At 38.3% G+C, this 15,692-nt stretch overlaps 1 protein-coding gene across 1 annotated transcript; it reads left to right on the top strand.

Moving 5' to 3' along the window:
* Positions 1-553: 553 nt before the first annotated feature.
* On the top strand, positions 554-13,561 carry LOC116698157 (very-long-chain (3R)-3-hydroxyacyl-CoA dehydratase 2-like). Its single transcript, XM_032529942.1, is given in 8 exon segments — positions 554-737; positions 740-776; positions 3,935-4,052; positions 4,914-4,932; positions 7,253-7,341; positions 7,921-8,042; positions 10,277-10,455; positions 10,800-13,561. Coding segments are annotated over 8 exon segments (732 nt in total). The 5' UTR covers positions 554-652; the 3' UTR covers positions 10,883-13,561.
* Positions 13,562-15,692: the final 2,131 nt, after the last annotated feature.

The following is a 15,692-nucleotide window of genomic DNA, read 5'->3' on the forward strand; positions in this document are numbered from 1 at the left end:
TCCCTGAAGATCAAAATGCCACAGTTATAAGACAGTATACAGATACAGTGCACACAGTAGACTAGACAAGGCTGCTTCATTTGATCTTAAATTGATTACACATACATTTAGTTAGTAATTTCATATAATGAAAGTATTAAAACTAGGACTTACAGGGGACCCCTCAACATGACAGGGCCACTGGATCAGGTTTAAAAAATAAAAATGCAGAGGGGCCCTCTTATTTCGGCTTACTGTACTGTGGTGCCCCTGAGAATCTGGAGCCTAGTGGCAGGTGTTTTAACCCTGGCCATATTTTGGGAAACCCCTGTCATAGTCTTGGGCGCGCAATAGGGGGCGCGCCTATCAAAGCACGCCTCACGCAATCAGAGGAACCGACAAAGAGTCCAACGTCAGCAAGAGCTGGTTTGTGGTCAAAAGTCTGCGGACATCCGAAGGAGAGATCACCTAGATGTGATTAACGCAAAAAGAAATGGTCTAAACAAAGACCTTACATGAATAAATAAGGTTTAAGGTGTCTCAAAGCGAAGGCGGAAATACGAAGGAGTTCATTCTCTCGCTTCAGGACGACACTTCCGGGTCTGGCCCCTGTTCGAGGTGAGTCTGACAGCCACCGTCTTCCAGGACCAGAAGCCCGTTGCGCGTTGCAGTCATGTCGGCAGCTGCTCCGGGGACCAGCAAGGCGGCCCACGGCGACGTGGCCGCGAGGAAGAAGAAGGGACCCGGGGCCCTGGCCACGCCTACCTGGTCATTTACAACGTTGTTATGACAGCGGGGTATGTAGCGGTTCCTCGTGCTAATGCTGCTGCTGTGGTGTGTGTGTGTGTGTGTGTGTGTGTGTGTGTGTGTGTTGTGTGTGTGTGTGTGTGCGCGTGTGTGTGTGTGCGCGCGTGCGTTGAGCCAGACAAATTGGAGCAAGGTTTTTCTGTTATATTACAGAGCTATTTTTGGATTATTAACCTGCAGCAAATTTCAGGTGTTTACTATCGGAAACGCTGCTAGCATGCTAGCTGTGTTCTGTAATTATAACTTTGAGTTTGCTTCCTCAACGTCCAACGGCTAATGCAGATTAACGTTCACGAGCAACAGACATCCACCTCGCGTGCAACAGACATCCACCTCGCGTGCACGTTAGTTGAGACCTCTGGTTGGGACCATGGACTAACGGTCTATGGTTGGGACTGACTGCTCGCCACCGCGTATAATACAGAAATATTAAGACAGATGGATTATTGTCTTTTGTATGTTTGTTTTTGTTTTACACCAGAAAGTTGTTGGTTTTAATCTTGGATTGTCATAGTATTTTTGCAGGGCAACGACTGAATTTGACTTTTATTCAAAACCAAACAAAAAACAAAAACAAAAGTAAAAAAAAAAAAAAAATGACCTACATATGAAATAGCAATGAAAAAGAGCCAGCTAAGAGCTTATTCGTTACCTTTGCCTAAAATAGGAGACTTCTATTGTTTGATTAATGTGTAAAAAAACAAAAACAAAAAAAAGAATTTGAAAACTGAAACCCCTTTTTATTAAAAATGTTCTGTGGGACTTTAATTACAATGGAATTTAAATAAATAAAAAGTTAGAACTAAAACAATGTACAATTAACCGATCAAGTATTAGTTGATAAATGAATAAACTCAATTGGCAACAATTAAGTAAAAATGTCCGGTTCAGTTAATAACTGACACCTCGAATGAGGTATGCTGCTTTTTGCTGTTTTATCATCAGTATAGTATATAATTTAAATCTCTAATCTTTGAGTTTTTTTAAGACAGAATGCTGCTATCTTCGGCTTTCAGAAATTGTGATAGGATTTTTTTTTTGAACATTTCATAGAAAGAATGCACCTGTTAATTGAAAACATGTAAATCAATATTTAGAATTAATGACAATTGCAGCCCTAGTTAAAATCCACCTGTATCACTGAACATTGCTAGTGGGACAAGCACGTTAAAGGTGAATTTGTTTGTCCATTATCTGGCACATTGTCCCATCAGAATTGTCTCTTGTATATGCAAATACATGCTTGGAGAACATCTATATAAAAAATTGTACGTTGATGTTTCTTAAGTAGATATAGAATAGAAGACTGGGGCAAGGTTTTGAATCGGTTGCAGTTTTCAGAAAGTGTTTTTGAGGGAGGACAGTTTTATAGAGAGCTGTAGAAAACGTACTTGCAGCATGATAAGGAAGCATGGAGTAGTTTTCTTGTACTAACGTAATCAAATTGTCCCTTGAACTCATGTTAATATCAATGATTTTGGTGTCCTTAACAGCAGAGATTTTTGTTGTCTCATTAGAATCTAGGTAGTGTAACGTTTCTGGTGGATAGTTTGCATTATATTACATATTTTGTGTTGTGAATGATTCCAGTTATATTTGTATTAAACTAGATTTGAAGTACACTAGATATTCATTTTAAAACCTCGGTTCCCTGGCACAGATATTTGCTGTAAATTTAAAAAGAAATGTCTTTGCACTCTCTCTGCGTGTCTTTTATTGCGCTGGTTTTTAGACTGTTGCACAATTGAATGGTGTGTTTGCTGACTGTCCCAACCAGTTCAGCCACATTGTGAATGCCTCCGTATTGAGAGGCCACACAGGCCCTGCTTTGTGTTACATGTTAGGCTGCCACACGCAGACACACGCCTTCGCTGTTCAAATGCAGAGTCTGCATTCAGCCATAAGAGTTTCTGCCCAAATGGCCCAGATATTGATATTCTTCACTGCCTAATGGATACAAATTCAGTCTGGGGAACCAAAGTGTGAACTGAAACTTCGGCGCTGCTCGGGCCTCCTCTACGCTGACAGCTTGTACCTCCACGTGGTCGGCAGTTGACCTTTGACCTCCATGTTGATGGGGCAAAGCTAATTCTGAATGGTGTAATGCATTACATTGCATGATAATGTTTTTTACTTGATTTGATTGTATGGGCTGAAACCCTTATCAGGCAATAACCTTTACACCTAGTTTTTAATATTTACACAACAATAAAACAATATTTTTTATTATGACTACCAATCCAGTTAGCAGACTAAGGTCATAGAAATTAAGTCATATATATATATATATAGATAGATAGATAGATAGATAGATAGATAGATAGATAGATAGATAGATAGATAGAGGAATGGTTGATAAAATTGACCAATATTAGGTTATCAAACATTTCATTTTTCTTAATACAGGTTTAAACAGTATATTGTTTGTTTCTTGTTTGTAATTACTTTTACTATCATCTTTGGTAATACATTTTCTTCTTCAACTGTAAAATATACTGCCCCCAATATGTATTTTTATCACATCTATTAAAGAAACAAATTATAGGGAGCCTTGCCACATATGTTATGTAAAAAAAAATGTTTATATATATTATTATATATTATATATATGCTTATATTGAAATTATGCAAATTAGAGCATCATCATTAAATAGAGCATTAATTAGAGCATCATGTATAAATCATTAATACATTAGAGTACAACCGAAAATGTTCCCAATAGGAAATGGTAATTAGTATATTATAATTCTCAAATTCTCTCAATATATTTTTTAGGATTAACAAAACATGCTACTGGAAACATGAACATAACCCCCCCCCCCCCCCCCCCCGTCGTCACCACCCACCCAGACAAAAAGAAGAAAGATGACGCTTTTCACACCTTTTCCTGTGTATTATGTTCCAACTTTCAAATGTATTAACTAATTGCTTAAAGCATTTGAACAAAGTTTTGTGTTGGCCAAAATCCTAATTTTTCATTTTCACTGTAGAAGCATATCGGCTCCAAACGTCTGTTATCAGTTTCATTAGCTGCTAATTATCAGTATCGGTATTGATGTCGGCCTTGAAGAACCAGTATCGGTCGACTCCCTGCTAGTTTTCCATTGTTGCGATGTCAGTTGTGTGATTGCTCTCCTGTGCTCTGCAGGTGGCTGGTGATAGCCGTGGGTCTGGTCAGAGCTTACCTGGCCAGAGGAAGCTACCACGGCCTGTACTACTCCATAGAGAAGCCTCTGAAGTTCTTTCAGACTGGAGCTCTTCTGGAGGTCAGATGAGCACAAAGGGCTGGGCAATATATAGACCAAAACAAATATCACAATATATTTGATTAAATACAGTATGCATATATCACAACATCCAATTTATATGCGGATATTAGAGTTTGATTCATTTGCTAATAATGTTTTTTAGCATTCAGCTAACCCTTTGTTTTTGTTTTTTATTATATACAGTAAGTATTTTGTTTTAATGATTTTGCAGCATTGTTGATGATAACAGATACATCTACAAGTATCTGGAGTGACTGATGTATGGACAATCCCTGTGAGGATTTTGGTTGTCTAATGGATAAACGAATCTGCCAGAAATCGGTTTACTGTTATTCCCCGGCCTGTTTCAACTGCTACAAAAATCATCAAGTCAATAAAAGCTGTCTGTCATTCAGGTCTAGATGATTTTCACATGCCTGCTATCTGAACAGTGTTTGGTATGTCTTCTATAACACACCAGCGTGGTAACCCAACATGCCAGACCACACACTGTGTTAAACATACAGAACCAAAGAAGTATTTTTATATTATTTTATGACTTTTTGTGAGATTCCAAACTAAAGGAAAAAATATTGTTTCTTTAAAATCAGTATTTTCCATTCATGAATGAACACTGTGGTGTTTAGTTCTTAACAGTGTTAATTGTTTATTGACACCCACAAAACACATTTTGTAGAAATTCTAAATCAGGTTTTGTGTTATCGAGCTGCGCACATTCAAATGAAAGTGAGCATGATTTTACAGCATTAAAAAGAAGTTAAAGAATGAACCCTAAGCAGGCCCTACATATGTTTTTGTACAGTTTAAAATGAGTGGTATCATGAGCATGTTGAGTAATTTTCTCTTTTCCTCTCACAGATACTGCACTGTGCTGTAGGTGAGTCTCTCCTCCGCCGCTCGGTCCCTTCAGACAGAGTGTCACAAACTACTTTACCATCATACGTGTGGTTCTGTATCTCGCACTGAAATTTCACTTGTCAAAATGTTCATTAAAGAGGTCTATAATTACATTTTAGTACTTCAGAAATTTGGTTGTATGAAACCACTAATCTAAACATATCTACCAAGGTTTTGATTTTCTTGAGATGTGAATTCCACCTATCTTCATTTTAAATTCAATTCAAATTCAAAATACTTTCACAAGTTTTAAATGAAAATGTCTGAACTGCAGTTAATAACTAATTAGGAAGAATGTAGACATACGTATAGATGACAATTTAAAACATGGAGCTGTTTTTTTTTGTTAATTTATTTGATCACCATCTAAAATTTAAATTAATGATGGTCAGAAGTACTTTTACAAACACAAAGTCCTCAATAAAAGTCTTACCAATTTGTTGCTTTTTCTAATTTTTTGGGAAGCCACTGCTATCCAGTTCCCTGGTTTGCAGATTTAAGTTCTCCACTTATCATTTGGTATGTTTAAAGAGCTGAATGACAACATCAGTGTTGTCATTACAGGTATCTTAAAAGTTCTTTTGACCGGTCCAAATGGGTTTGCAGATATCCCAGGTCACTGTGACAAGTCAGATATCAGTGGTTTATATCTGAAATTATAAATTTCACTGGTCACATTGTAATTGCCACTCGTTAGATTGCATTTGTATCTCAGACGGCAAACACAAGCTTTTGCTATTTGAAGTGTTTGCCAAAGAGCGAGCAGAGGAGCTGCTGGCTCTCGCCTGGCTGGCTCTCGCCTGGCTGCCTCGCCGCGGTTCACAGTCCATTCTCTTCATTATCTAGGATTATTGAAGGTTTATCTAGGCTCCCTGCGGCTGCTGTCCACTAACACACACCACACACACACACACACACCACACACCACACACACACAACACACACACACACACACACACACCACACACACACACACACACACACACACACAGCTCTATGTTCGTCTCTACTGGTCAGTTAAAGACACTGCATCAACATTCGTACTGTATTTTTGTGTGTATCTTAGGGCTCACACAATAATTAATCATTTGCTATCAATATGTTGTCCAGTGTATTCAGTAATGAACAAAGTATTTTCAGGTTTTTTTTGGACAATTTCTGTTTTAATTCTTTCTCCAGCCGCCACTGTCTAGATAATTATTAACAATAATAAATTGAATTTGTATAGCACTTTTCAGGGACCCAAAGTCGCTCGCCATAGCAAGGTAGAAAACAAAACAAGGTTAAACAAAAGAAAACAACACAAAACAACACAAAACAAAAAAAGGTTCAGGCACAGGTGAAAAGGAAGGGAGGCGTGGGGCTACAGATAGGCAGAGGTGGAGAGATGGGTATTGAGGCGGGACTGGAAGATTGTGAGGAATTCAGTCACAGATGTCTTGGGGGAGGTAGTTCCAGATCCTGGGAGCTTCCCCGGAGAAGGCACTGTCCCCAAAACTGTGGGAGGTTGGACTTGGGGATGGAGAGGAGACGGGCTGTGGTGGAGGTGAGGGTTGGTAGGGGGAGAGGAAGTCAGTGAGGTATGAGGGTGCAAGATGGTGGAGGGCTTTGTAGGTGAGGACTGAGATTTTGTAGGTGATCCGGTGGGAGATGGGAAGCCAGTGGAGTTGTTTTAAGACTGGAGGGATGTGGTGCCAGGAATTGGTGTGGGTGATGAGTCGGGTGGTTGCGTTCTGGACCAGTTGGAGTCGCTAGATGTAGGTAGAGCTGATTCCAAGGAGAAGTGAATTGCAATAGTTTTGCAGTGCATGTTTGAAAAGAGGTCAAGGTCAAAGGTCAAAGTTTATTTCTATAGCACATTTACAAACAGTCACCACTGTCCCAAAGTGCTGTACAATTATAGATAACAACATAGGAAAAAAGCATAACAAATACCCAAAAAACATCAAAACAGAAAATGCCAAAAACAACAAAAAGAGGCTTAAGGTTGTTTGCAGACCCAATACTCATCCAGTGTGCAGAACAGGGCAACACTTAGCCCTGCTATAGGCTTATATAGGCTGTAACCTTGTAATTATTCTTCCATTCTAATTGATTGTTAAAACTAAACTGTCCGAAAATACCAAAAAAGCCCATCACCACTTCCCAGGTCTTCCCAGCAAGTAAGCTTTTTGTTAATTAACCAAGATTAGATTCACACATATACAGTTTATTCAAATGTGTTCAATGTGAGTGACTACCAGTGCTTCCTTCCTTGTATTCTTACATATAGGTATTTGTCCTTTGTCTCTTTTTCTTAGGAATCGTACCGTCCTCTGTGGTCTTGACTGGATTCCAGGTTATGTCCCGGGTCTTCCTCACCTGGGCCGTCACACACAGCGTCAGGGAGGTACGACGAGTTTCAGTCTGTTTTTGGACTCCCACACATAAATCAGTCCTGTATAAAACAGTCTGTGTAATAGACTCGGTATGAATGACACAGCAATGTAAAAGGTGTCCTATCCAAAAGTGACCCGTTGATGTTTGCCTTGTTATTAGATCTGGGAGGAGTAAATGTGTAAGTAACGTCGGATGGTTTTGCTGTAGGGTTGCAGGAATAAATCGGCTGACTTTTGTTGTAGTGAATAACAATTGTATCATGTTTTTGTGTGTGTCCATTGTATGAAGCTGCAATCTGCTTTTCTCTCAAGATGTCTTTTCTTTTTGATCAATGCGTGTGAAAACTGTATTTAGATTGTGAGTGTGTGATAAGATGTTTTAACATCATATATGCATTGGTTTTAACCTAATATCTGAGGATGGTGACCATCCGCCTGCAGTGTGTTTTGATCTCTAAGCATCTGAAACAAACTGCATGGTTCTGTGGTGTCAAATCTAGATTAGCCTACAGCAGATTAACAACTGCAGCATGATGCGAGCCCGTCTGTTCCTCTCCTCCTCCCATCATCGTTTGTGTGTAATTGTGCAGGTGCAGAGTGAGGACAGTGTGCTGCTGTTTGTCTCAGCCTGGACTGTCACAGAGATCATCCGCTACTCTTTCTACACCTTCAGCCTACTCAATCACCTGCCGTACCTCATCAAATGGGCAAGGTAAGAAAATCAACCTCAGTGTTGTCGGAGCAGGTGACTTCCAGGAGATTTATATTTTATTCTACCCGCTGAAAAACATGGATGAACAATCGTTGCAAAATTAGGTAATTCGGTAAGAACTGGGTCAAGCCTCAAAACTCGTTGGATACTTATTAAATACTTGAATTACTGTACTGTATGTCCGTTGGACTGAGTATTGACAAATTTTAAGTTGCAACGTTTGGTCAGATTCTTTGTTTTGGTAACTTCTTGATCAGATATTTTCTTATGTAAAGTCATGATTGTATCGTATTTATACCGTATTAGGCCTGACACTAATGATTATTTTCACTATTGATGGATTGATTAAGTTTAGTTTATGACATTCCAAAAAGTAGTGGCATGTCATAAACTAAACTTTCTTGAGCCCGAGGTAACTTCTTCAAAGTACTTAGTACTAAGTACTTAGTACATAGTCCGAAACCCCTGAGATGTTGAATTTACAATGAAATATGAAAAAGAAGAGCAGCAAAACCTCACATTTAGAAAGTTTGAACCAGCAATTGTTTCTTTTCTTTTATTTTTAATTTTTAGATTATTTTCATAAGAAATAATATAGGGAATTTTGCATTAAATCAGTGAAATATGATGTAGATTCACTGACTTGTTACAGAACAATCAGTAATTACACATTTCTTATTTTCTTTCTTAAAAGTAATTAATTGCTGGAGTAATAATTTTTTTGCCAAAGGTAATTTGTTATGCTACTGTTCATATATATATTCATAATTTAAAACCCAAAACAGATATCTGACTCTTTTTATAGACACTATTAACAGTGACAAGGTTCAGGAGGTTTATGAATGTGACACTGTTGCAAGTGAAAGTAATAATATTGCAAAACCACACCTCTCTTTAAAGGCATTGCTCCAAACACTTACGTTTACCCATTAAAAAAAAAACTCATCCAAGAAAATCCAGCCCTTTCCACCATAAAACTCTACACCTTCATTTCTACCTAATGGGATTCATCTGCAACTTCAACCAAGGCAACAGTTGTTAAGTGCGTCTCTCCCCGCAGTCTTTGTTGCTAGGTAACAAATGAGACCATTGCTATATTGGTATTCGACTTTCAGTTTGAATTGCACCCTGAGAGGCAGACAAATTGGTTGTGCATCTGTGGATGATTCGGTGAAGGAAGGATCAGAAGAGACGCTGGGTTCGGTGTGCTAGTGAACTCCCAACGTTTTATTTTCTCTCCTCAATTTTGATCAACTCTGCAGAAGAAAGAGTTCAGTGCATCTCTCATAATTGCGAGCTTTCTCTTCTTCCTGCCTAACAGGCCTGATGCTTCAACAGCTCTATGACTCAAAATTCAGAAGCATGTCGAGGCACTGGGATTTCATTTTGATTTGCTCTTGAACGTGTTCTTGTTAAGAAGCACATGGTATTGCCTGATATTATCATCATCATTATTATTATTATTATTATTATTATTATTATTATTATTATTATTATTGCATAGTCTATTTAGAGTTTTGGTGTAATGAACATCATGACATATGATGTGTCTCAGCGGTTTGCTCCACTTTCTCCCAACAGCTGCAGTACAAATTTGGGGATTTAATTTTGAGAATGCCGCCTTTTAACTAGTACTTTAAAAGTTTCTCTGTCAGAAGTAGGAACGGGCACCGTGTATTTACTGGAATGCATAGTTAAGGTGTTGACATGTCCTTCCATGGATGACTCAGCTTTTAAGCTCAGCAATTTGTTTTAGGTGATTGAAGTGAATTACTTGTGTTAGAGCCTGTGCACATTCTCAAACATTGCTCTTTAGAGATAAAACATGTTTTTGGTATGTGTTCTCTTCTGCTCCATGTATGTTAAAAAAACATTAACATGAAAAATAAAAATAAAATTTGGTCTTTAGACCACTTTCTTCATCATTTGGTTTGTAGCCCTGTGTTCCTCACCCATGTCTTCTGAGCAGGAAAATTGGTTTGTTTTAGTGAAAAACAGAAGTTGCTGTTGGCCTATCAGTAACAATGGCTAAACGTTTAAAGCTGGACTGGTTAACAGGCAGGAAGTAACAGTAAAAAGCCAAATCCATAAAACGCATATCTCCCTTAGTGTTTTGCTGTGTATATCGGCTTTACTGCCCGCCCCTCATGTCGCAAAAACAACAAATAATAAAAAACGTGTAAGATTTATTATTTCTTTCTCCTGCCTTCTCTTCCATTAACCCCCTGCTGCAGGTACACTTTTTTCTTTGTGCTGTATCCCATGGGAGTGACTGGGGAACTGCTGACTATCTACGCAGCGCTGCCGTACGTGCAGAAGACCGGCCTGTACTCGGTCACTCTCCCCAACAAGTACAACTTCTCTTTCGACTACTACACTTTCCTCATCCTCATCATGATCTCCTACATTCCCCGTAAGTAACCAAGCAGATTTTCCCTCTTTTGTAGTGACAATAAACAGGCAGCGATGTTGTGCTTCAACAAAAGTTAAATGCATATACCAAAAAAATTGAAATTGGAGAGATTTTCTTGAATTATAACTTCCTTACTCATAAATGGTAAATCTTAATCACAAGAATCAAGCATTAGATTGTACAGGTGTACCTTATAAAGTGGTTACTGAGTGTAAAAAAGAAGGAAACTGCCTCCCTTGTTGATGCTGCTGCTGTTTTAGTGTGATGTAAAACTCTCTATTAGTGTTAATTAATGTCACTAGTCTATTAGTAACATTTTGATCTTCCTCCGCCCCCTCCTCCAGTCTTCCCCCAGCTTTACTTCCACATGATACGACAGAGGAAGAAGGTGCTGGGCCACGTAGAAGACTACAGCAAAGTGGAGTGAGCCAAGCAGCATTCAGACGGATCTGATGAAGGAAAAAGAAATAAAACCTAGGTCCGCTTAAAGAAATGTGAGCCAGTTTTCAAACTGCCAGAGCTGACCTGGCAGAAGATCCAATTATCAAGCAACTTTATATATTTTTTCCAGCTGTTGTCCGGGTTGTGTAGATGCTCACAAATCAAAACTGAACTGCTGTTTTATTTTTGTTGTTCTTTTTTTTGTGAACAAACTGCAGTTGCTTTTGTGAAGTGAGGGAGCCTGCAGCTGTAAATAAACTGTATCTTGATTCGGATACAGTTGAGCTGCTGTCTGAGCACTGAGCAGAACTCTGTCACAGCAAAGCATTGGACTGAAAGAATGGATAAGCTCTAATAGAATGGATTACTCCTTTTATAAATGTCACTATACAAATTCCCAATAGATTTTTCACCTCCCCATGGCTCATCTTTTGGTCTCTTTTAAAGAAACAGTTGTGCTTTACTCTAATGTAGAAAGAATACTGAAGGCTAGTACTAAAACCAGGTTGTAGGTTTTGCATCCACAGTGTGTTTGTTGGTGGTCCTCATTTGTAATTTAGTTTTGTCTTTCATTCATTTCACTCAAAAGTTTAATTACATTCCTAAGTTAGTTCAATAAACCTTTTTCATTCTGTGCTTGCATGGTTTTTTATGTGTTTTTCTTGTGCGTTAGCTGCCGTTTGCTTGGTGTTTGCTTGCATGTAGTTTTGATCTCTCTTAGTTGCATTCTTAGTGGTTTTACATCGATCATTTTGACTTATGAAGCTCAAGTTTCCCAGTGATGACTGTGAGTTGTCTTTTGATGTTTGATGTTTAGGTGGATTATACATACAGTATACAAGCAGCCAGTTTTTTTCCCCCATCACTCATCCTTTCAAGTGAGCAAACATCCCTCTTCTCTTTATGTGATTGGATTTCCTTTTTTATCTATTGAAAGTAACTAATTTTTGCATTTATAGCTCCAATAAAGTGATACTTTAAATTAGGACACACACTTTTATTCATGCTCCATTAAGCTGTCTTCAGTTTTCATCTCTTCAGTGTCTTAAGAGGTCAGTGTCTTACAAATGTTAAAAACTTATTACAAAAGAACAATTAAGACAAAACTACTTAAGTTAAGGGACACTTAATAAAAAATGAGCAGCAAAGCATAGAGTAGCAGCAGTGTTTTCTGATGAAATTAGCTTTGATATGTAACAAACAAAACCGCATTGTAGCCTAATTATATGCTAGATGGTTGCATAAAATACTACTCCTAAGTGACATGTCCCTGTCAATGGGGCAGCAATGCTTTAGAAGGAAGTGAACAGACTTTGTACTGAATTCAATGGGTGAGATCGTTGTCATGCCTTTACAATGAGGGGATCATAATAATGTATGTTACAGAGAGAGAGAGAACTGTGAATCCGACTTATTCCATTGTTTTGTCCGTTGTTTGTTTTTAATAGTCAGATTTGATGCAAAATACATAATGTTCGCTCAATGTTTTGGACAATGTTACATTTGTAAATTGTAATCCTGAATGCTCCATATATATTTTGTTCAGCTCAGTTGCAGCTGTTCTGTCGGACAATAACTTAACACCAGGCTGAAAAGTATTCTTTTATTGCCCTCTTTATACCTAGCCATCTCATCTATGATATTTCTGCCTCCATCCCAGTGCATAGTAGGGGAATGGAATTTAGTTGTGGTACTCACAACATTTAAAAATTACATTTAAAAAGTGCAACATCTATTTCCTGTTACTCTGGATCAGTCGTTTCCAGACTCCCCTTAAGGAGCCGAAAAAATGTCATGCAATGCAACAGTTAATGTTATTAGTCACACTTGTGTTTGGCAAGTTGTAAAAAAGGCTAGTCTTCTGTGCTTTTGCCTTAGTCTTATGTGCCTCTCCCAAGGAGTCCTGCCCCACAGTTTTGGAGCTATTGCTCTGGATAGTCCACCTAACAAGCTGTAGGTAGAGTTTTTATATGGTTTTATTTCTTTGGAAGATGGTAGTGCCAATGAAACTTGTCCACAGTGAGATGTGTGGATTGTCCAGAGTGACTGCAATGCTGGTTGCTGGTTGCTGTCAAAATATTTTAAATTGAATTTCATATAATGCTTTGAGTGCCACATGCAAAATTACTTTCACATTCATAGGGGTGGAGGCAGAAATCTCAGAAATGGCTTCCAAAACCTTTGCATGTCTACATACTGTTCTACTAGAAGTGAGTAAGATTTATTTGTAAATTAGGCGAACCAACCCTTTAATTTAATGTTTCCAATCCCAGCCACTAATATTATTTGTTCTTTAAAATGTGCTTTAAGCAATGACAACATTACTGATCACCACCAAAACATGTTATGTTGCTGAAGTTTTGCTTGCTTTTTATGACCATATACCTGTCTTACACTGAATTATGTAGCAAAGTGAGCAGCTATTGGCTGAAATGTCAAACATTTCCCCCCCGTGAATGGTTGAGCATGATTTGGGATACTTGGAAATGTCTTGCAGGAGCAGACGAGCAGCTCATTGTAAACCCGCATGAAAGAGGAAATCTGGATGCCTGGAATGATAATGTGTGTTACAACCGAACTTTAAAAAAAAAAATAAAAAAAAAATTCAAAAGCATGGCATATGTTACACCAGAACTGGTTCTACTTAATAAAGTTTTGATACAAATGTTTTGCATGGGACCAGCAGACTTTGTACAGGTATGAATAAGGAGTATATATTTACAATAAACCTATAATATTGGAAGCAAATTCACTATTTTTCATTATATTTACGTAACTTACATGCATTGATACATAAATGGAGGATTGGTGGTCCGTGTGAGTTATAGTGCGCTTCTGATAATTCATTGGAAAGAAACGGAATGGGTTTTGTTTATAAGATTCATTCACTCATGCAACGTGTAAGTGGGAACATTGTCTGTTGGACAACTCAGCAGCCCTGGAAGGCTTCACCATCTATACCAACTTCAAAGTATCTTAAGACACATTAGTCACTGGTATGGAATCAGACTCTAATGAAAATTAGTTTGATGCATGTAGCAGGTCAGGGTTTGCACTTCTCAGAAGGATTGTGCCTTTCATCTGTGCGCTGCTGTTTAGATCATATCACTAATGTAAATCTCTATGAGTGCAAATACTTAAGCATTGAGGAGCAGTGGAAGAGCCAGTCAGTAGTCTCTGCAGCATGTACTGTACATGTACAGTACATAGATAATCAAACCCTGAAAAAATACAAAAATTGTATTGAACTAGTATTCTAAATTCCTGTATTTCTAAGGGACAATGTACAATATTAAACATACATATAGCATTTGGTCTATTGACTATTGAAAATTATACAGTTTCTTTTTATTTAAATCATACAAAGAAAAAAAGAATAATTTGTACACAAAACAATCATTATACAGAAGAATTGAGTATAGCATTACAATAATTGAAAAAAGCTTATATTAAAGAAGCATTGCCTGCAGTGTTGCACGTCCACAAAGTTTGGGGACTTCGAAGGTCAAAATAGAAGCAGCAGAGGTCGAGATATCCTTACTTTTAGACCCCAGTGTGTGTCAAGCTACATAAAATACTGAAACCTATCTTTCCCATAAGTACTGTACATGAAAAGCTGGGTCCAGGCTAGTTTAATGATAGCCAGACAGATTCTTTTAAGAGAACGGAGGAATGAAGGGCTGACGTCAATCCAGGAGTGGGCTTGTGAGATGGATACGGTGGCAGCAGTTGAAAAAATGTCATGTAAACAGTTTGCCTGATTGGATGTCTATACTAGAAACTGAGGAAGGTACCTGAGCTTTCTGATAGGTTCCTAAGAAGCTTTGTGCTGGGGTGAGACGTGTACGATGGGCTTAAGGTGTTGTCATTTATACTATTTGGTTCATAGTTTGTCTATTTTGTTATTATTTGTGTTCTATGGTTTTGAATAAGGTGGTAACTATGTCATCTTTTTCTTGAGTTTTGTCTGGGTGGGTGATCTTAACAAAGGGGGGGGGGGGGGGGGGGGGGGCGGATACGTTCATGTTGCAAATGATGTTTCGTGTTGTGTTAAAATTTGTTATCATAAAAAACATTTTTAAAAAATTACCTTAATCTAATTAACAAACCCTGCCCATTGCAATTTTCCAGATCTCATAGTGAAGTATTTAGCTGCAACAGTCCACTTCCACGAAATGTTTTCATGTATTCTTCTAAGTCTCTACATTATTTGTGCAGTCTTTATTGTCATTATTGTCATGGTTGCACTCTGCCCCACTCTGTTGCAGATGACAGATTCTCGCAGTTGGAAAGAGGTGGGGGGGGGGGGTACTTACCAGAGCCCCTCTATGGTAACAAAACAGCAATACTTGCGGCTGTTTTACAAGACACATACAATCAGTGGGACTTTGGTTACACAAATAAATACCACGTGAGGATGGATAATGATCTCAATTTTTACAACTTATTTTCATAGACCCATGTGTGCAAAAACTGTTGTTGGAAGCAAACCTATTGTTTGACAAAATGACCAAATGTGATCTGTGATACAACCTTTTTGTGTGTACCATGAAATCAATAAAATAAAAGAGAAAAGGTGAGATAGGTTACAATGGTAACCATGAATTGAGTAACTGTTCTGTGGGACCCAAATATTGATCGGTTGAACCCTAAGGCCACTAGGGACCAGGATCAGGCCACAAATGCTCTGACATCATGGGCCAGCAGCTTGGGACCTAGATACAGTATGTAGCATGCAGTTAATCCCACCTGTGAGGATTATTCCTTTTTCTCAGGTAGACATTACTCTTTTTCCC

The sequence above is a fragment of the Etheostoma spectabile genome, chromosome 11, assembly GCF_008692095.1.
Source record: "Etheostoma spectabile isolate EspeVRDwgs_2016 chromosome 11, UIUC_Espe_1.0, whole genome shotgun sequence".
Lineage (NCBI taxonomy): Eukaryota > Metazoa > Chordata > Actinopteri > Perciformes > Percidae > Etheostoma > Etheostoma spectabile.